At 36.3% G+C, this 23202-nt stretch overlaps 1 protein-coding gene across 1 annotated transcript in view; it reads left to right on the plus strand.

Annotated features, from left to right (window-relative positions):
- Positions 1–19530, plus strand: part of TLK1 (tousled like kinase 1) — a 118742-nt gene extending 99212 nt beyond the window's left edge. Inside the window, exons 13-21 of the mRNA XM_081143360.1 lie at positions 3931–4028; positions 5435–5516; positions 9571–9662; positions 9745–9834; positions 9990–10159; positions 10402–10537; positions 12431–12542; positions 13448–13555; positions 17844–19530. Of these exons, the coding sequence (XP_080999486.1) occupies positions 3931–4028; positions 5435–5516; positions 9571–9662; positions 9745–9834; positions 9990–10159; positions 10402–10537; positions 12431–12542; positions 13448–13555; positions 17844–18020 (1065 nt within the window). The 3' untranslated portion in view covers positions 18021–19530. The remainder of the gene's footprint in view (positions 1–3930; positions 4029–5434; positions 5517–9570; positions 9663–9744; positions 9835–9989; positions 10160–10401; positions 10538–12430; positions 12543–13447; positions 13556–17843) is intronic.
- Positions 19531–23202: the final 3672 nt, after the last annotated feature.

The following is a 23202-nucleotide window of genomic DNA, read 5'->3' on the forward strand; positions in this document are numbered from 1 at the left end:
ATGTATCAGTTTTATACATGTGAAAATGCCATTATGGGAAATGTTCAGAAATACCCCAAATTCACCTAGCAGTTCTAACCTGGCTTTCAGAGATTCTACATTATTGTAACTTACTTTTGGCTTAGAATGTTGAGCTAAGGGGATATTAAGTTGCCAGAAGAGACTTTGATTACAAATAGAAAGCATTCCTATGCTAACCATCTGGCAAAGGACAAGCCTTTCTGGTTAAGTTGCTGTGAAATGTACCTTCCATATAAACTTTTTTAAGTTAAAAATTTTGGAAGGTGGTGTGTTTTGCAATTTACTTAAATAATGAGTTAATATTGGGATCTGTTGTATACTTGTATGACTTGGTTTTTAAAATATAATTTAGAATATTAAAGCTTATTTTAAAATCCTGTTAAAATAGCTGTAGTGTATACCGTTAAATTGTCCGTTCTCTGTCTTTTTGTTGAAACAGAAGAGAACCATGTCCTTTTACTATATGGGATCACCAGACTTTTGTGTCTCTTTAATACAATTGTTCTCACTCATGTCCCTTTGACACCAGAATTTCCTACAAAGACCAGCTCCTTTCCAGAGATGTTGTTTGTTTCTTTGTTTCTTCTAGACCTTCTCTGCTTTAACTGCTCAGCTAGTCGATAACTGGAGGATTGAAATTTGGTATTCTTACTAAACACAACCTCTCTGGTTGGATTATTTCTCTTTTATTTTAGAAATCTGGCCTAGTTTTGCCATGCGTTTGAGGATTTCATTTTATAATGAACTTAGATCAATTGTGAGCCCAGGTCATCCTTGCTTCTCCTTAACCCTCTGAAAACCATTCATTCTGAGGATGGCCCATAGGTTTATATCGATTTCACCCAAAGAGAGTATAGCCTACGGGATAGTTCTTTGAAAATGATCTTCAGTAAAGATGAATTAGTTGCCGAGACTACTCTGTTCTAGACTATTGTACCCAGAGGCCAGATCAAAACTGGGCCTTGCCCCTTTTCTTTAAGGAAGAGGGTACTAGGCAGTATTGGCCCTAGGGCTGCCATAACAAAGGAGCATAGGCTGGGTGGCTTAAACAACAGAGACTTATTTTCTCACAGTTCTGGCTGCTAGCAGTTCAAGATCAAGGTACGGCAGGGTTCAGTTTCTGGTGAGACTTTTCCTGGTTTGTAGAAAGTTGCTTTCTCAAGTCCTCAACGTGGCCTTTTCCCTGTGTTCCCCAAAAGAAGGGATGAGTATGGAGGGGAGATCTTTCTCTTCCTTCTTATAAACCCACTGATCCCATCATGAGGGTCCCAACTTCAGGACCTAATCTAACTCTAGTTACCTCCCAAAGGCCCCATCCCCAAATAGTATGCATACTTTTTTTTAGTGGGATTTGAGAGAAATTACAGTTGCAGAATTATCTTTCTTCTAGAGTGTGTCATTTTGTTTTAAGGTCCAAGATATTGTGGGATAAATATTAAATTACAATATGGAATTTTTAAATATATTTTACTGACTTTGGAGAATTTATGTCTATATGTAAGACTTTGATTATAGTTCATTCCCTTGACATTTTCCCTTAAATACCTAGGATCCAGCTTTTTTTCCTTATGACATTTTGGTTTTACTTGTAAACTTTACAGTTCAAACTGAAATGAAGCTTGTCTATGCATTTGTATTGTAAGATTTTATGGGACATACTTGTCATGTTTTATAGAGGAGAAAAAAAGCTTAACTGATGCAGACATACATTTACTTTTTAAAATAAGTATTTATTTTGTGATGTTGGTTACTTCCATTGTATAGACATCTGAAGATTACCAAAAATTATAAAACAAATATAATTATGTGTATCAACAATCTAGTTGAATCTCATAATTACATGTTTATATATGACTCAATAAAATTTCAGTAAATTCACTTTTCAAATAGTATCCCCATACCACAATTTCAAATAAAGTTAAAACAAGTATTTCAGCTGGTGTCCTAATAGGCATTTCACTATTTTATCAGATTATTTAAAAATCTACCAAGCGTTTAGTACCTTCCTGCATGTGTAAGTATCAAATTAAGTTTTAAGGCAGCAAACATTAGTAATATGAAGAGGAAAAATTACGTTTTTGTGCTCTGTGGTGTAAATGAATGTGAATTTTTTCATACTCATGGGCATTCCTATGTGGCCGTTTCTTATTCTTCTATTTTATAACCAAGACAACTAAGCTGTGGCTTGAGTTTATTGTTCCAAAGCTTTTTAATCCATTTCCTGTTCCTATAATTAATCTTTCATTTAATCTCCTGGGATATTACCCTTACTTTTTTTCTTTTTTTCTTTTTTCATTAAAATTAGAAATATATGTGGCTGAAGCTACATTAAATGAGGAAATTTCAGTTAAATATCTATTTAGTATACCTATTGTAGAAAAACCTCCCCCAAATTCTAGAAAGGTTTATCTTCATTTAAGTTTATTTTGAAAGTTTCTGTTTAATCTACATTAAATATCTACAACAAGTAGTGGTTGAGTTTCACTGTAGAATAATTAAAATAACTTTAAGGGCCAGATGGGATACAAGTATACCTAGATTTAGTTTTTTAACCTGTGAACATTTGTTTTTCTTTGTAATACTTAGGACATCCCTTTCAGAGTAAGCCTTAGATACAGGTTATAATCTGCTTTGGAATGAAATGGTATTTGTATTTTCCAAGTAAACTTCAGAATTACTAATTTTTTTAGATAAATGATTTTTAAAAAATATCGCAAGATAAATCATTAAAAGAGGAGGAGCTAATGAAATACCGGAATATTTAAGCACAATATTTAGAAAATCACCTCTATTCCATGTGGTACAGATTTATAATGGTAGTAGGTACTCTTTTAGGCCAAGGCAATCTGTATTTGTAAGTATTAAAAAGTATTATAGGCCCAGCCGGGCGTGGCTCAGCGGTTAAGCGTCTACCTAGGATCCAGGCGATCGAGGTTCGATTCCCGGTCAGGGCACATGCCCGGGTTGTGGGCTCGATCAATGACTCTCTCATCATTGATGTTTCTATCTCTCTCTCCCTGAAGTCAATAAAGATATATTTAAAAATAAATAAATAAGTGTATTATAAAGTTTGGCATTTTTAGAACTCTCCAGTGAAATTTGATATATTCTTATTTGTCCTTTAAATAGTATTCAAATTTATATTGAAAGATCAGGGGTGTGTGGTGGTTGATTATGTTGATTTGTCTAGTGTTGTTTTTTAATGTTCTTAAAATTATATATTTTGAGACATGAACATATCAAAATTTTTATATTAAATGAATGTTAATGTAAATTTCTTTAGGATTTACCTAGACCTGCTCTGTTGATAACTAAGGATCTGTTACAGCTATTCATAAAATGTTTGTCTTAGAGTCTCTTTAAGATTACAGCGGGATTTATCCAAAGTGAGTGGTCAGAGTGTGTGTGTGTGTGTGCGCGCGCGCCAGATGTTGTAAGCTCTAAGAATAACCAGTGGCTCTGTCTTCTTCCTTTCTTCCTCTTTTAACTTTTGTAATATATCTTCATTTCATTTGTTTTATACTAGTAGATTATTCCCTCGTAAATTAAAATTTGGATGCACCAGAATTAAAGCTTTCAGTTCATTTTGTGTTACAAGTCAGTTTCAGACTACCTTGCAGTAATTTTCAGTTTAGACATTACAAAAGTAGATTTCTTGTTTTACAGAGAGTAAAACTCAGCATCTCATTAGGTGTAGATTTTTATGTGGAGGATGGTTTCTTGAAATAGGCTTTCCTGATCTTTTTCCATCTTTCAGGCATTGAAAAGAGCACTTCAGTCTTTTAACTCAGTGGTACTTTATAATAACTATTCTTCCTGTCACTGTAAAAAATTGATGCATGGGTAAAAATATCTTTTTTATATCAAAAATAAATTGAGCTTGTTATAGTCCCCTCTCTTCATTTTCAGGAAGAGGCAGAAATCCAGGCAGAACTTGAACGTTTGGAAAGAGTCAGAAATCTCCACATTCGAGAGCTCAAAAGGATAAATAATGAAGATAATTCGCAGTAAGTCATTATTTATATTTCAGTTTTACATGATAAAAGTGTTTCTCCTCTGTGTGGAGCATAAACACAATGTTTCCTTGTTGGGGGCTTCTCGTCATACTGGGGAAAACCCGCAGTCCTTCCCGTGGCTCAGAAGGTCTTGTAAACTGGTCTTTGGGCCACCTCCCCAACATTTCTGTCATCCTCCCCTCACAGGTTGTAGCCATGCCGGCCCATTCCCATCGCAGGGCTTTGTGCTTGTCCCTTTCTCACCTGAAATGTTCCTCTAAATACCTGAGTGGCTTGCTTTTGATTTCACTCCAAATGGTCATTGGAGAGGCATCTCTAGGAGACCCTATCTGAAATACCAGTTCTTACATCACTCCATTCTCTCTCTCCTACTATCTTTACCTTGGTTTATTTTTTTGTAGCACTTATGATTACTTGGAATTATACATTTATATTTCAGTTATTATCTGTCTCCTCCCACTAGAATATAACCTATCTGAGAGGTGGGACTTAGTTTTGTTCTTGCTGTATCCCCAAATCCTAGACCAGTGCCTGGTACATGGTAGGCATGCAGTAAATCTTTGTTAACTGAATACCAAAATTAATACTACAGTAGGAGGAGGAGAAGTTATTTCAACTAAAGGGATTTTGGTAAGCCTTATGTGCAGTATTATGCAGAACTTGAGAAAAAAATAGAAAAGTAGTTTAAGTCTCTGTCCTTAATCCCTGTTTATAAAACTGAAGAGAAAAAATACCTGTGGGCTGGTGGGAACTTTGTGAAGAACATGGAAATTAAGCCGAGCACTCCTTGGATTTAATCGATGTGGAGGAGAGGAAGCATGTCTTTTTATACTTAAGACTTGTCATGTAATTTAAAACGTCGTGACCTAATGAGTGTCAGAATTGGAAGTGGCCAGTTTCTGCTGTGAAATATAAATATCTTGCTTAAAATTAAGAAGGCCTGTTTGTGATCACCTATGTATGTGTGACTCACACGTACACAGGTCATTCCAGGGTATAAGATGAGTGAAATAATAATATAGTTATGGAATAACCTAAATTGTACAGATGAAAATTCCAATAAAACAGAACAAAACCAATTAACAATTGGCTGTTCTGGAAATTATGTTCAACTTTGTTTGTGGATATGTAATAGTAAAAATAGTGATTTTTTTTTTAATGTTTTTAAACAAGTTTTTCTTTTTTAATTGGGAATTAAAATTTTACTTATAGAAATCTAAAGACAGTACAATTTAATCATGAGTGAAGGCCAATTTATAAGTATAATTATTTTTAATATGTCAATACTATAAAATCTTGATTAACCATAACCCGCAGTATAAAAGTATTTTTTCCAAGGGAAGTAATTCCTGCTGAGTAGATTCATGTTACTGAGTGTTTTTTCCTCCCCCCTTAAGGTTCAAAGATCACCCAACGTTAAATGAAAGATATTTATTACTTCATCTGCTTGGTAGAGGTGGCTTTAGTGAAGTGTATAAGGTAATGTAAATTTTTTCTTCTTCTGTCCTTCACACTAATAGAGCAAAGATACAGGAGTACAGTTTTCCCCTACTATCCAAAAGTAGAGCGTTCCTATGAAACCTTACAGAAGTGAAAATAGCGTAAAGTGAAGAAGCAGTTAGCATTAATTTATATGGCAAATTTTTTGAGTATTCCCAGACCCCTAAAGTAACCTACCAGATCATACCAAATACACTTAATTATGTCGTTTTTTGGTAAGCACAACACCCTTACAAGCTCTCTCAAGCTTTTCTGAAAGCTTACGACACATCTTACCAATCGATGCACAGAGTAAATCCAGATAAAGCACACATGCTCCCAGACACAGTTCAAAGCTGTGTGGCTTCATGCTTAGAGTGGTTCCACGGGGAGGAGCTTGGGCTGCCATTCTCACTGCAGGGTGTGCACTGTTTCTATGATGACTCACTGCAAAATGAACACTGAAAGCTATTTTTGCTTCTTTCCTTTTCTCACAAAATCAAAAATCCTCTTTGTATTTCTTGCAGTTACCCAAAGCAGGTACAAATGTAAGCTTTCTGTAAAAGAAAAGTGGCCTAACGTGAACTCTCAAAAAGTGGGGGATAACTGTATGTGATTAAGAAGTACTTGTCTTTGTTTACTGATTTTATGATTTTTTTGACATATTTTATGTCCTGACTCTAGTAACAAAAAGAATCTGGTGGCTTATGTTGTATCTTAAGAGTCTAAAGACTATGTTTGCACCTGCAAGGTCCCTCTGGTATTTGCTACCTAGTTACCATTAGCCAGTTTGATACAAATAATAATAGCCCTTAGAATCAAGATAGGCAAGTAGCCATATAATAAAGTACATTTATGGACAGATTGTACCCCTATATTTAAACGTGTCTCAGAGGTCTTGCATGTCCTGAAGTTACAGAAAGTTCTATCTCTTTTAACGCCTGTGTTTTTCAAATGCATATGTATAAATGTAGAAAATTTTATTCACCATGTTCAATGTTTTATACCTTATTTTTTCACTTTGTTTTATCTTCCTGCCCAACCTTTAAATATTGTAGTTCCTAAGTCTCTTATTCTGTATTCTCCTTTTCAAATATATCCCTGCCCTTTCACTAAGTTATCCGTCTGATTTCACCCTCAGGTGTGTGTGTGTCCATGCCCCACACTTTCTTTCCGAGCTCCATACCTGTTGATGTAGGAGACTTTGTCTCTTCACTTGGTGTGGATGCTGCATAGGCATTGCAAGCTCATGTCTGGATTAGAAATTATATTTTAACTTTCTTCTAACAAACACTGCTCCCTACTTCAGTACATAGCATTGCTATTCAACTGACTAGTTCCTCAAGTGAAAAACATAAAAGCCATTCTTCACTCCACTTTCCCTTAATTCCCTTCCCTCAACATACAACCAGTCCCTGGTGCCACTGTTATTGTTGTCCAACTCTCCTAAATCCAGCAATGACCTTAGCTCAGCTCAAGGCTACATCGTCTCTTGTTTGTATTGCTGCCCAGGCCTCCTAGCTGATCACCTTCTTTTGGGCGTTAAGTTTCTCCAGGGTATTTATGCTGTAGCTAGGGTAGCCTTTTTATAAAATGCAACATGACTATTGCACTCCCTTGCTTATAAGCCCAGTGGCTTCCCATTTGCTCCTAGTTGAGGTGAAGGTCATACTCTCACCTTAAACTTCAGTTGCTATAGAAGCGCTCTTTGTCGGTCTGTCTCTCAGAAGCAGATGCTTAGTGCTTTTGTGATACTTTGTGCTTCATTATGTATCAGTATAGTTAGTGGTTACGAGTTTAGATTCAAAAGCCAGACTGGCTGAGTTTGAATCCTAATTCTGACCGCCATGAACTAACTGTATAATCTTGAGCTTATTACTTAATCATCCTCTGTCTCACTGTCTTCATCTGGGAATAATAATACCTACATCATAGGATTGTGGTAATGATTAAATGAGCTATCACAGGAAAATCACATAGAACACTGGTGCTTAGAAAATGAAAGCTCATCATTAGAAATCTCCATTCAGTGAGACAAGGACTCTGCCTTGTTGTCTTACTAAAGACCTCCTGGATTGTTCTGACTCTGGGAAAATTTATGGAATTTGAATTCTGAGAACTTCGATTCTGGTCTTGGTTCAACCATTACCTAGTTTTTGTTTTGTTAAGTTGGACAAGCAGTTAGCATTATGGGCCTCACCTTCCTCACCCATCTGGAGTGATCTATGAGCTCTCTTCTAATCCCTATATCTTTGATTCTATTGATAGTTCATCCTCTGGCACTAGAATGGTTGAAGTAGGCTTACCCAGGCCACAAGATAAAAAAGATAATAGCTCAGCCTGGACCTAAAAATCACCAAAAGTGTACAGTTAGCTAACACTAGCTCAGCCTAAAAGTTGCCCAGCTTTTGAGCTTACTAATCACAACCACCCTCTGCCACTGCCCAGTAGTATTGCCACTGTTTTTAGCCCCACAGATAGGGCCAAAGGGGCTTTTCTTTTTGAAGAAAAGCTTATATAGAAATTAGGAAATGCAGATGGGGCCTAGTGACTTGCACCTTCAGTACTGACCTAAATACTAACAACTCATGCCAACCTCTACAAAGCCCTCTCATGGTTTGCCAGGTCTATTGGGAAACAAAGCAACGCATTGTAAATCAAACTTTACAGACTTTTATCTGTACCAAGGTGGAAGAGATTCCTGTGTTCGCTTATGGGAAGGTACACTTTACTCATCTAATTTGGGGAGAAAGGTGTGTCATATATAACTATCATATTCCGTATACCCTGATGCTTTTTATTGGTGCACACTTCATTTTATTTTCATTTATCACGACTGCCTCTGGGTTTTATCCTTTTTGCGCCTTTGCTTTCACATGAATCTTTCAAAATTCTATTCTTTAAACCCAACTTTTAATAATATAGTTAGCTAATGTTTATTAGATATTCACTATGAATCATACTTTTCTAAATACTTTGTTTCACCCCATTTAACCCTCTGAACAACCCAGACTTTTATCAGTGAGGTTGAGGGTGAGAGAGGGTATTAGCCCCGAGTCCTGCCGCTCAGGAGGTTATGACGCCGTGAGCATTCCGAGTTACCCCGTCCTGTGTTGTTTCTGATCTCATGCTTCTAAATTTTCGTGACACACAGTTTACCAGTACTGCTTATTTTTAAATTAAATTGATGGGGAGAGTGTAGATTAAGGACCTTCTTTCTAATATGTAAGCTTTTAAGTTTTTTCTTAAAGGGGTACCTTTGTATATAAATCACAGTGGAACCTAAATTACTAAATCTTTCTTTTAATGACACTGTTTGTAAAAAAAAAAAAAAATTTTTTTTAATCACTTGAAGCCTTAGAAGAGTACTGATCATTTATTTTGTTACTTAAGAAATAGGTTGTTGATTTAAACAAACCACCTTTTTTTTTTGAGACAACCAGGGAGAATTGAAGACAAGTTGGGTAGTAGATGAGGTTAGGGTTTATTTATTGATATAGTTGGGTGTGATAATGATAGATAGTTAAGGGTTATGGTTCTGTTTGAACAGTTTCTTAATGAAAGTTAAGAATTTTTTTAAGACAGTTGGAAAATTGTTAGGAACTTGTTAATTTTCAAAGAAGTGGGGGAAAAGGTGGGGAGTTGCTAAGAGAAGCTAGAGAAAAAAGGTTTGCTTTATCCAACCCACAGAAAAAGCATTAGAGCCATCTGCTTTCCTGGCTGCTTACTGCTGCTGCCAGGAGAGAGGAGCAGGTTCATATTAAAAACAAAAAATAGCTTTATTGTTTTATTCTGATTCAGTATATATTGGCATTTATAATAAAACTTGAATGTGAAAATTGACATTAACGTTCTCTGACTAAGCACCATGGAATTTGTACCTTGTTTTTTACCGTGTCGTTGAACTGTATATAATCTTAGCAAAGATGGACACAAGAATTGTGTATATTTTTATTTCATATTATGCAAAAATTATCACCAAATTTTTTTTTTTTTAAATCTCTTCAGCTATTCACTTGGTCTTTGGTCCTAATTCTTGTGACTTGAATCCTAGGCTTTTGACCTTTATGAACAAAGATACGCTGCTGTGAAGATCCATCAGCTTAATAAGAGCTGGAGGGATGAGAAGAAGGAGAACTATTACAAGTAACTATAACACTTCATTCCCTTGCCCATTGGAAATGCTCTCGGTGGTTATGGAGACTTAACATGCCGTCTCTCCCTGCAGACACGCCTGCAGAGAGTACAGGATACATAAGGAGCTGGATCACCCCAGGATCGTGAAGCTCTACGATTACTTCTCCTTGGATACAGACACGTGAGTGAATGTAGGGGTTTCGTTTTCAAGTCACGATACGTGTGCGCTTGCTTTCCCTGGTCTGTGGTGGTGGTGATATGTCTTCACTTCTCCATTGTGATTCTGAGTTATTGGATAGTATTTTGTGTCTAATTTTTGTCTCTTCTCCATTGTAGGTTTTGTACAGTGTTAGAATACTGTGAAGGCAATGACTTGGATTTCTATCTGAAGCAACATAAATTAATGTCAGAGAAAGAAGCTAGGTCTATTATAATGCAGATTGTAAATGCACTAAGATATCTCAATGAAATCAAACCCCCTATTATACATTATGATCTTAAGCCAGGTAATTAAAAAGTGTCTAAATAAATTTTTAAGCTCTAAAGAGTATAAATCATATTTATTAATTTACCTGAAAACATGGTGGTTGGTTTAGTTTTTAAATATCAATGGAATACTAGTAAAATTTAAAGTATTTTTGTCATTTCACTTTTTAAAATTATATTTTACATATACATTTACTTACCAAAAGTTAGCATTAAGTTGTAAAGGTAATGTTTTTCACCTATATATCTATTTTGCTCCTAGGAAATATCCTTCTGGTAGATGGAACAGCATGTGGAGAAATCAAAATCACCGATTTTGGTCTATCCAAGATCATGGATGATGATAGCTATGGTGTAGATGGAATGGACCTAACTTCCCAAGGGGCAGGCACTTACTGGTAAATGTATTACGAAAAATATCAAAATTGTCTAGATTAGTCACAAGCCTTTTTATGAGAGTTTAGGTGTTTTTTTTCATGTACCTTTGAGATTACTGTGCTGAGGGTGCTGATATGAAGTCTCTGAGTCTAGAGGGAGACCATGCTTGTCAGTCGTTTTTACTCATCTGATCTTATATGTAATATCAGCAAACTAGAGAAAGACTTGGCATCAGCAGGTGACTTCAGTACCTACCCAGAAACTCCTAACATGGAGAATTTGTGGGTTTTCTTCTATAACGTTAGAATGATGTTTATCATGAAAAAATACTTATATAAATGTAACATCTTAACTGTTACAAGCCGTAAGCATTAAGCCCTCTCTATAGAGGATTTGTGGTTACAGTTTTGTGGGAGATGGAGGTTTTGTTGATCACGGATCGGGTAGGTGTTTGTTTTGCATATTCTTGACCTTTGGACTTGACTCTCAAAAATACTTTGTATTGACTTCATACGTGTAAGTCTATAGATAGAACCATAGATTCACAGTCTAAATGAATGTCATTCCCTTCAGAGTTACCTAGGTGTTGACAAAAACTACATCCGTGTGAATTGTCAAATTCACCACAGTGAAGAACATAGACTATAAAATTTCAAAACAAACTCAAAGGGAGTGAAATTTTCATTGGAAAAGAGAGGCCTGAATTTAACTTCCTTGAACAGGATGGTGACTACGAACATAAATTGATGTTAGGGTTTCCAGCACATTCTTCCCACAGTTAGCGTGGGCACATAGTGGCCAGTCCCATGATACCACAGGTCTGTTCATGAACAGCTTAGTCATGGTCATGTATTCTCTTAAAGCCATTTTAACATTTTAAATTCTGCTTGTGGCATTTTCTAGGAATGTGAGTAAGATAAGTCTTGGTGATTTTTTTTTCATACTTAAAGAAAATTACCATTCAAGCATAGCCCCCCAAAAGTCGGCATCCTCAATTACGTAGTAATCTTCAGATGTTTTTTTCTTTTAGCAACAGGCTTGCTTTTTCACAGCAAAATCTTAGGATCCTAATAAAAAAAATTAGTAAAAGCAAGGCTTCTTGGTAGAACCCTGGACTCTGTGGAAGACAGTTCAGAAACCCTGTTCTAAATTATAGATCTTTCTTCTTAGAGCTTCCCACTACATGCTTCCTTCCCACTCTAGCTTCACTCGTGTAGGCAGACAAGGAAATTTACCTCTGCCCGGAGGACATAGGACCGGGAAGCTTATATTTAGGGGCTGTGCAGGAAGGAGATAGTCATGGCATTTTCCATAGAAACAGTGTCCCAAAAATGGTTAATTTTCTAGTTATTATTTGGTGAAGTGGGATGTCCTATATAAACTTATAGAATGCATGTATATGGTGATTTTACAGATTACCTTGCATCCCCAGAAGCTTAAACTATTTGTCAATATCACTTAGAAGAAAATCAGTTTTGTTCCTCTCAGGTCTCAAATACAGTCGTCCACTAAATTCTAATGGTCGTTACCCCCACATACACACCACCAAATAGCTTTGGTATCTATTCCTACAATCCCTCTCCTTATATCCTTTTGCCTCAAGAAACTGTGTAGCCTAGTGTTAAAAAGCTGTTCTTGTTTCAATTGCATACACCTACACAACACATTTTTACTTCTGTAGATAAAGTATGCTATACACACACATTAAAGTGTACATTATCACAAAGTTGTATATTTTAGCACTGGAGTCAAATGATACAAGGATGCAAATGCTTCATAAGGTTGGTGATTTTCATTCATGAAGGTCCTGAGATTTTATGTGGATAAAATTAGTGTTCTGAGATTTTACACTTAGGTTTTAAATTATAGATTGTTAATAGTATCCTTTCCCATTTTCTCACCAAAAACTATAGGTATTTACCTCCTGAGTGTTTTGTAGTTGGAAAAGAACCACCAAAAATTTCCAACAAGGTTGATGTGTGGTCAGTTGGAGTCATTTTCTTTCAGTGTCTTTATGGTAGAAAGGTAAGTAAAATATACCAGATTCAGCTGCACTGTGTAGATAAATGGAATTTCCCCTTTAAATACAAAGTTCATTAACTTGAAGTCAAAAGTCAATTTAGATCCTTCCAAGGAAAGCTGGACTTCTCTATTTCTTCCTAAAATTTCCATGGATCAGAATTATTTTAATGCCATAACAGTCTACTTGGCCTGCATTTTGCCTTAAGGAAAAGAAGTAACTGTGTGTTAACAGTGCTAACATTCTCTACGGTTAACAAGTACTGGAGTCAGAACTCCTTCGTTGCCCCCCACTTCCTGACATTCTCTTCCTCATGGCATGCAGTTTGGCCTGGTCATAGTTTCCTCGGAAATTCCACCAAACTTAAGCCATAACATTTCCTACACTTCTTTTTCTATTGAAGTCCGAACTACAAGCTGCCGGAGATAGTATTTGAACCCCATCCCATCTAGTCCCTTCATCAGCGTGGAAAGAGAGCTTATGAAACTTGTCTGGGGATTGACTGCAAGTTAGGACCAAACCCAGAGCTATTTCATTTAAGTTGGTGTATCATGGCCTGAGTATTTTATTCTGTGGCTTTCTCACAGGCATTTCCACTACTTCATCTCTTCTCTAATCAAACTTAATTTTGTAAATATTCAGAATATGTTTTTATTTCGTTTCAATTACTTACATTGCAACAGCATTAGTTTTTCTGCTTCTTCAGTGTTTCAGTTATGTTGATGAGATAGGCTTTCTCAGACTGCTGCCAGTTATAACTTTGTTGCTATGATAGTGCATCTCAACTCCCATGTAACTTAGGACAAGAATTTTTTAGAACACAAATCATTTGCATTTTGAATATTCACTGATAATACCTTGTTTAAATTTTTTGTGAGATAAATTTTTCAACATTTTGTTTTTTATTTAGCCATTTGGTCACAATCAATCTCAACAAGACATTCTTCAAGAAAATACAATATTAAAAGCCACAGAAGTTCAGTTCCCTGTAAAACCGGTTGTAAGCACTGAAGCAAAGGTATTAAATTTATGTAAATAAGTTTTGTGAAATAAATTTCATTTCATAAATTGAGCTTAAAACAAAGTAATTACTTGTTAGTAAGTAAAATAAAAGGGATTGCTGCCATAGGAATAACTGTCCAGAAGGGGTTGGTGATTTGTTCTAGAAACAAGAGTTACTTAGGCCTTTGGTTGTAAGTTTTCATCTTTTAAGGACCCAAATGTAATAATTAGGGAAAAATCACAAGGTCTGCTCCCATCGTTACCTTTATGTTTTATATATCAGATTATGTTAATACTGAGATATTTAAATATACAGTTGAACTGTATGGGTTTGAACTGCACAGGTCCACTTATACGTGGATTATTTTTGATAAATATATTGGAAAATGTTTTTGGAAATTTGCAACAATTTAAAAAAATTTGCAGGTGAATCACATAGCCTAGAAATACCAAAAAATTAAGAAAACATTAGGTATACCTGTCATGAGTGATTAAAATATATGTACATGTTTAATGGAACTGTTTGACCCAGCAACCCCACTTCTAGGAATATATCCTAAGAATCCCAATCAGAAAGAATATATGCCACCCCTATGTTCATAGAATTGTTTACAATAGCTAAGATTTGGAAACAGCCCAAGTGCCCATCAGTAGATGAATGAATAAAAAAGCTGTGGTACATTTACACAATGGAATACTATGCAGTCTTAAAAAAAAAAAAAAAAAAAAAAGATCTCTTACCCTTTCTGGGGAGTATTATGCTAAGCAAAATAAGCCAGTCAGAGAAAGACAAATATCACATGATCTCACTTATTTGTGGAATCTAATGAACAAAGTAAATTGACCAACAAAAAATAAACCCAGAAGCATGGGACAGACTGACATATCTCAGAGGAGATGAGGGAGTGACAGGAGGAGATAAACCGAAGAACTTATATGCATAGCCCATGGACACAGACAATAGTGTGGTGAAGGCCTAGGGGAGCAGGGAGGGAAAGTGGGGGACATCTGTAATACTGTCAACAATAAAATATATAAATAAGTTTTTTTAAAAATCTTGACAGTGTTAGCATCAAGGTATCTTGATCTGTTTCTACAGAATCAGTGAGAATAGAAGCTAAATGGATTTTGTCAATGCAAGATCCATTTATTTACATTTTTAATAGACAAAAATGACCGGGAATGAGTGTGTGTGGTGTACCAAAAAGAAGTCCCATTGACTGCCTCTGGCTCTTTATAGGTTCCCCAGTCACCATTTTGGTACCTGAGGAGGGTCACATTATTTTGTATTTGTTTTATAACCTTCTGTCCCTACAGAATACACCTTTGCCAAGTACCTCCACTGACATGGTTTGAGCATCTGAAGCATATTTACTCTTTGTATACTCTTAACCTTGTTGTTGGTAGCTTTACATTCTTTTAAACTCTGCCTTCAACATAATCACTCTTGATTTTTTTTTTTTTTCTGTAACTTAAATATTAGTAAGCTAACCATGATATAATGAATGGTACAATGATGACAAGAACTAGATTTGGTTTTAGAGAAAAAATTACTTCTGATGCATGTCAAAGCAAAGAACATGCAAAACAGTTCACTTTAAATTGAAGTTTACACACATTAAAAAGTATTTATGTTATAGTTTTCCTGCAAATGGTTTAATTCATGATTTTATGTGGCAGTTAGGAATTTTAGGTGAAGCTATAGATTATGTGTAGTGTCAGCAGTAAGAAAGGGAAAGAATTATCCATTATCACTTAAGAATGTTTTATCTGTTACAAAAATAGATGAGTCTCTCAAATATAATATTGAGTGAAAGAAAGAAGCCAGGTAACAGAGAGCATAATCTGTGAATCCATTTACATAAAGGTCAAAACAAGTAAAACTCTCAACTGTAGTGTTAAAAGTTAGGAAAGAGCTTACCCGGCTGGGTTGTAGGCAGAGTCCATGCCTAGAAAGGGGCATGAAGAGACTTAGGAGGTTCTGGTAAAATTTACTGTACACTTAAATTGTATTTATAAAAATACACAAGTCATAACAGATTTTTTTAAAAAGAAGCTATTCTCAAGGATAGGACACATAAAATCAGTCTGAGAAAGAAAAAAGAGTGATTATATTCCACTTTTAGCTTTTCAAAAGTGTGCTGATGCTCAGTGTTAACCTAGGAAACAAAAACCCCAAAACCCCAATACCGCTGTCCCTTCATCTTCATCTAAAGGAAAGTCTTTATGCTTAATAGAAAAATAAATATTATGGCATGTGCTCTAGCCAAACTAAACTGATAGAGAATGAGAGGGTATTCTAGCACAAGATAAATTCTAGAAATACGTGTCCAGCATTTCTAATTATAAATGCAGCTTTCCATACCCAACACAATACTGGAAGTCCTAGCCAGAGCAACTAGGCAGAAAAAGAAAGAAGGCATCCAAATCAAAAAGAAATAAAAATGTTACTAATTTACAGATGATATATACAGTTAACCCTTGAATAACACAGGTTCAAACTGCACCAGTCTACTTGTACCCAGATTTTTTGGTTGACTTGCACAAATCCACATTGTTCAAGGGTCAGCTGGCTGTTGGGAATTGCATATGCAGGGGGCTGACTTAAGTTATATGTGGATTTTGACTGCTGCCCGTTGGCACCCCTGTGTTGTTCGAGGATCAACTGTATATAGAAAACCCTAAAAACATCACCAAAAACTGTTAGAACTAATCAACAAATTTAGTAAAGTTGCAGGATGCAAAATCAATATACAAAAATCTGTTGGATTTCTATACATTAATAACAAACTACGAGAAAGAGAAATTAAGGAAACAATCCCATTTACAGTTGCATCAGAAAGAGTAAAATACCTTGGAGTGAATTTAACCAAGGAGATGACAGACCTGTACACTGAAAACTATAAGATGTTAATGAGAGAAGTTAAAGAAACACAAATATATGGAAAGATATTCCATGCTCATGGATTAGAAGAATTGGCATTGTTTAAATGTCTACTACCCAAAGCAATCTTCAGATTCAGTGTAATCCCTGCCGAAATTACAATGGCATTGTTCACAGAACTAGAACAGACAATCCTAAAATTTGTATGGAACCACAAAAGACCCGAATAGCCAAAGCAGTCTTGAGACAGAACAAAGCTGGAGGCATCATGCTCCCTGATTTCAAACTATCTTACAACTACAGTAATCAAAACAGTATGGTATTGACATAAAAACAGACATACATCAGTGAAACAGAATTGAGAGCCCAGAAATAAATCCACACATACATGGTCAATTATTTTATGAAAAAAAGGAGCCAAAAAATACACAATGTGTAAAGACAGTCTCTTCAATAAATAGTGCCAGGAAAACTGAACCACTTATCTTATACCATGCACAAAAATTTACTTTAAAATGGATGAAACACTTGAAGCTGTAATGATCTGAAACCATAAAACTCCTAGAAGAAAATACAGTGGTCCCTCGGTTTTCAAATGTAACCCGTTCCAAAAGACCGTTCGAGTTCTGAAATGTTCAGAAGCTGAGGGATCCACAGCCAACAGCTGGGCCTCAGGATCTTGCCCTCAGCCGAAGCCGTGGGGCAGGTTCAACTTCCGAGGCATGTTGGAAACTGAAGCGTTTCCTTCCCGGTTTACAGCGTTCATAACCTGAAATGTTTGTCAGCGGAGACATTCGAAAACTGAGGTACCACTGTATAGGTGGTAAACTTTTGACCTCGGTCTTGGTGAGGGATTTTTGGATTTGACACCAAAAGCAAAGAACAAAAACAAGTATGGTACTACATCAAATGAAAAAGCTACACAGCAAAGGAAACCATCCACAAGTTGAAAAGGCAGAGACTCAAACAGATCTTTACACCAGTGTTCATAATAGCAGCGTCACAGTATCCAAAAGGTGGAAACAACCCAGCATCAGTCAACAGGTGAATGGATAAACTATTATATATATACATGCAGTTGCATATAAGCCTTAAAAAGGGACAAGATTCCGATGCTGCAACGTGGATGACTCTCACATGTGCTAGATGAAATAAGTCAGATACAAAAGGACAAATACTGTATGACTCCACTTATATTCTAGGCGCCTTACATAGGTATTTAGAATAGCCAAGTTGTAAAGAGCACAGAACAGTGGTTTCCAAGGGTTGGAGGAGGAAGGGATTAGGAGTTACTACTTAATGGGTGTAGTTTCTGTTTGGGATGATGGAAAAAGTTGTCTTAAATGTGCCCACTCTTCTATCGGATTTAGTTGGTTACTATTAAGAAGGGAAAATGTTTTAATTGCTTTTTTTTTTTAAGGCCTTTATAAGACGCTGTCTGGCATACCGAAAAGAAGATCGATTTGATGTGCACCAACTGGCAAATGACCCATACCTTCTCCCACACATGAGAAGATCAAATTCTTCAGGAAACTTACACATGGCTGGGCTGACAGCATCCCCTACGCCCCCTTCTTCAAGCATAATTACTTACTGACTTTCCTCCAAAATTGGCATGATACCTTTGAATTGCTTCCAGATGCACACTTGAGTTTGAGAGCATTTGAGTGTTTTTTTGTTACTTTCTTTTTTACACAGGACATGGTTGAGGACTGTTTGTGAGCTAAAGTTCCTTGTGGCATCATTTGTGTGAGTGAGGATCATGGACAGTGAATAAATGTACACTTCTGACTATAACCTTGAGCAGTGAAGGATGACTGCCTGTTGCACAGAAACAGGAATACCATGTTAAGACAGAAGAAAAATGATTTGTTTGGGGGAACACTGTAAATAACGTTTATAATACTTAAATACATTTGGTTGTTACTAGAGAGTTCTAATATGAAGGGTGGTTTTTCATTATTTAAAAACACTTGGAAAAAAATGAGACATATTTCTAACACAAGAACTATATAGTGCCTGGATACATGCTTCAGCATTCGGCAGTTAATCTGCCGAAACCAAAGTAAGAACTGAATGACGGTGACAGTTGTGTTTTATAGATAGAATGTGAGAGTTAGAATCTTTGGACAAAGTTAGACTTTGTCATTTGCCTATTCTGGCTTTTACCACATTGTACCTCGAAATCACATGTCCTTTTTTTCCCACTGGTTATGTTAAAGGGAGAGATGATTCCTAGATACTTTACACCTTTGACAAAATGAGCTGCTCATTTTGAAATCAGTTGAATTCACTAAATTGTAATATCTCCAGTGTTTTCAACATGTTAGAATTAACAGATATTTTTGTTTTGATACCAGGCCTTGTTCATTAAAACAAATGACAGTATGTAACCAAATGCAGACCAGTTCTATGCAGGATAATGATAAATTCCCTTCTAGCTCTACTGTAAATTGTTGTATATATGTCATATTTCAATTACCAAGTTTCAGCAGCTTATTCTTGTACAAATGTTTAAAAATATGGCTTTTCTAATTGGATATTGTATTTTTTTTAAGTCTTGAAGGCGCTTTAATTGCTGCTAAATAATGTTGCTTCTTTGCTAAAAAAAAAAAAAAAAATCGAATGACCTCCTTAAAAAGGTGCGAATTGACTGTACATCATCGGGGCATATTAAAAGCAGGCATTCATTAATAATCAAGGCATGTAAAAACGATCCACGTTGGACATAGAGCATTCTCTAAATCAGTTCCTGGGTTCTAGGGCTGTGGAACACATAGATACTAGATTTATAAATTGTTCATGGTTACTGTACATTTCTAGAAGGTTCTTATCAGCAAGGTGGGATGATGGTCCCATAAACAAGTTTCTTGTGGTTTGTACAGATTTGTTAAAATGTGAACATTTTCTAACTGCCTTGTATGGTAGAAACCATTATTTTTCAGGATGTTGTATTTTACTCCTGTAAAAATTATTCCTTTATTGTTACATTCATAATGCTGATACTTACATGTACGTTGTCCATGTTGCCGAAAAAGGAGGTTCTACTTATTTTACCACAGATTCTCCTTAATGTTGTACAGTTAAACTGTGGCTCTTATTTCTGACGTTGCAGGCCATTTTGTTTTTCCATTGTACATACACACATTGTCTCTTTAAAATGCTGCTGAAATTGTAGAGAATGTAGCCAAAATGGTAATAAACAATGACAGTTAAAATTTAAAGTCTATGAAAATTACATTTGAAGGGAGCTTTCAAGATTTAGGATATTGGCTCTGACTTGGCTCCTTAAGAATCAGCTGAGTAAGTTCTTTAAGTGTACTTCAGGACAAGTGTAAAGTGTTTCAAGCTGTTAAAGTGAACCTAATAACCATTATCAAGGTTAATCCTGGGTAAGTAACAGCACTATCAGGAGTGGCTTAAGGGCTATACCTGCTCCTCTGTAGATTAAGATAGAAATCCTATAAAAAAATATTGGCATGGTAATGAAATGTTAGCACTGACTATTTGAGGTGCTCCCCGCACATTTTTCAGTTTTGTTTTCATCTTTCTGAATCATGAAGTACTATGTTCATATAACTACTTATTTGAAATTCTGAGTTAAAAGGAAATGCCCAGTTCTGTTTAAAATTTTGTTGATATATTAAGGGGACATACAAATCTAACATGAGGTTGATTTGAGTAAGTAGTGCAGACCTAGATCACTGTTTCACCATCATTTTCAAATGAATAAAAGTGACTGCCAGTACCAGACTGCAGAAGAGGAAAGTGAGCCATGCAACGAACTGGCTTCCCTGACCTGGCTTTAGAGACTCATTTAGAAGCAAAGGTGTACAGGAGGTGAGTCATCTCACAGACCATGTCCTCCTCAAGTTTCTCCAAACATGCTACAGATTTCAGGTTATATGCCAGTAACCCAGCAGGTACAGGGTGGCTAATTGAGCCAAACTGAATACTGTTATCTTCACATAGGAAATTGGTTATCTATCTCTAAGTAATTGCGGGCACTCTGGCAATCTTTGGCTCTAATACCTTCTGAAGCTTAAATTGTTTTCTGCTTTCCTGAATTCACTCAGAATTAAAGCATGTCTTCTACCCCTAAGACAGCAGCAAGGATTCCTCACTTAGCTTTCTTATTGGTCTGTTGTTCCCTGTGAGAGTCAGCACTGTTGCCAGGTAAGATGCACAGCTTTTGCAGATAATTTTAAAATCTTTCTCCGATGTGAAGTAATTTTAGTGTGCGCACCTTGAGAGGAAGTAAGTGTAGTAACCACCCTATTAATTTGTTAAGTCAGGAGTTGGGTAGATACTGGGTTGTCTTTAAAAAAAAAAGTCTTTTTTCCCTCCTTACCAGCCATCATCCCCTTCTAAAGAAAAAAAAGAAACTCTTCCATTTAAATGGTACATAAAATGTGAAATACTTCTACAAATACCTCATTACATGAAACTAAAGTGGTGGGGAGTATCAGTGAAAATTTTAAGGAGGATATTGTGTGTTTTGCTGTTCACTGTTATTTAATACAATAATGTTACCATCAGATATTATTAGCTATGTTTAATGGTGATGCAGACTGCCCAGTCCTTTAAGTTGTTACTTTTAGAATTTAAAACTACATTGCTGTTTGATTTGTGTGTGAAAAAGCTTTATACCTTTAAAGTCACATTTGCAGGTCTTTCTCTAATCCCACCTTAAATTTTGACATGTTATCTGTTAAGATTTCCTCCCAAATATACCAAAATTTGATGATCTGAAGGCATTTCAGAAAGTGCTTTATCAGCTAGTTTATAAATCAAATTTTTAGAATTCTTGTTCCTAGGTTTTAGGAATACAGTTCTAGGATTTATATAATTTGTCTATTTGAATTAGCCTTTTCCCCCTAGAACATATACATCTATATTTGCCTTTCCCCAATTTCCCTTCCCTCCCAATTTTTGAGGAACACCCCCCCCCCCAAATTCTTTAGTGTTTGAATAGGAAAAATTTGAGTAAATGTGTGTAAACCAACTTCAAAAATTTACACAGAGCCAGAGAAGAAATTAATAGAATTATTTTTAGTTAGAAATCCTCATTTAACATGTTGGGAATGTAGATTACCTATGATTGTTTTAAGAAAGGCAACACAATATACTGGTTAAAAACTCCTATTTTGGAACCAGATTCTTTGGGTTCAAATGTCCACTATCACTTAACCTGTGTTTCCTGTCCCTCACCTGAAAACGAAGGTAAGAGCACCTACCATGCAGAATGGCTGTGAGGAGTAAATGAGTCCACACACACAGAGCGCTTGGAATTGTGCGAAGCACATTGATTACCATGTAGAATAGCTGCTATTATCACTTAAGGCTCAATGATTAGCCTGTTAATCACTGAGTCTTTAAAAATGACTCGTACAAGATGCAGCCTGCTTTGCTTCCTGTGATAATTTAACTTTTTAAGAAATAGTTTTATAACTCTAATCAAATTTCAAACAATAATTAAATTACCTGAAAACGGAAGGTGAGAAAGTGCAGCAATTTTAAACAATTTGTATAAACTAATCAAAGGGATCGCCCTAAGCATTTACACTGTTTCATCAGAGCCAATTCCACCATATTTTTCCTTGCTGGTAGCAAACATTGAGGTCGAAGAGGCAGTATTATCCCAGTTTTGCAGAGGAAGAAACATTTGGGAGGAAATAGCTGGGTAAGGCCACATAACAAAAGCAGTGGTGTCAGAACCAAAGCACTGCCCTGGAGCCCCGGGCAGGGTTCTCCACATGCTGACATTGTGCCTCTTTAGTATAAAACTTGGTCGGTGTGTTAAACCATGATTTTTTGAAGGTCACAAAACTGAGTAGATACAGATAATGATCACCATTAAAAGAGCAAATCTAAAGAATTCTTCACCTGTTAGATTAGGGACATCCTCTGAGCCATGCTTTGGCTGAGTCATTTGAGGCTCCTGTCTGACTCTGGGTAGGGTAGGGAATGGGCCACCTTTCCCCATGTCACACTTGTTTGTCGCTGTGTTTTTAGGTCGGAGATAAGCTCTGGCTCTCCCTAGCTGGAGACTGGCTCACCTTCCTCACCCTTGCCCACTTCCATGAGCACAGGAGGTGTTTCCTGTCTCCTCTTGCTGTGGTGGTACCTGTGGGCTAGTAAACATTTGTAAAACTATTAAGTCAGTAACTTTCTCAGGAGGCGGCCCTGGAACTTAAGGGAAACTTTACTAGTGTCCATATATGGCCCTAAACTTTGTTTCTAAAAGCCTCCCAAGTCTGATGAAACACCACGTGTGGGCCTCCAGCGCAAGGTCACAGTGAGTAACCATGACTATCACGTGACTCCTCCCTTGGTTTAAAAAATCTCCAGGTGATTAAAATTTTCTTTTTTAAAATACGAGGTTCAGCCCAGCTGGGCGTGGCTCAGCGGTTGAGCATCGACCTAGGATCCAGGAGATCGGGTTTCGATTCCCAGCCAGGGCACATGCCCAGGTTGTGGGTTGCAGCCCATCAATGACCAACACCTACCTCACTGTTCTTAGTGGAGTATGAGGTATGTTTGGATTAAATACTAATGTCAGAAAGACAGATTTTATTTCTAGTATGTGACAGACATACTTAGGTACCAAAATGACCTATTCCAAAGAACGAGTATGATTAATCTTAATATTAGTCACTTTTGGTGTTTCGAATTGTTATTCACACTGCATTCTAGAACATCTTTCTGTCTGCTAATGACCAAATTCCTAATTTCCTTTTAAGGAGGTATTCAGAAGAAGGGTGAAAAGTGGGGAAAGC

This window comes from Miniopterus schreibersii, assembly GCF_964146895.1.
Source record: "Miniopterus schreibersii genome assembly, chromosome: 7".
Lineage (NCBI taxonomy): Eukaryota > Metazoa > Chordata > Mammalia > Chiroptera > Miniopteridae > Miniopterus > Miniopterus schreibersii.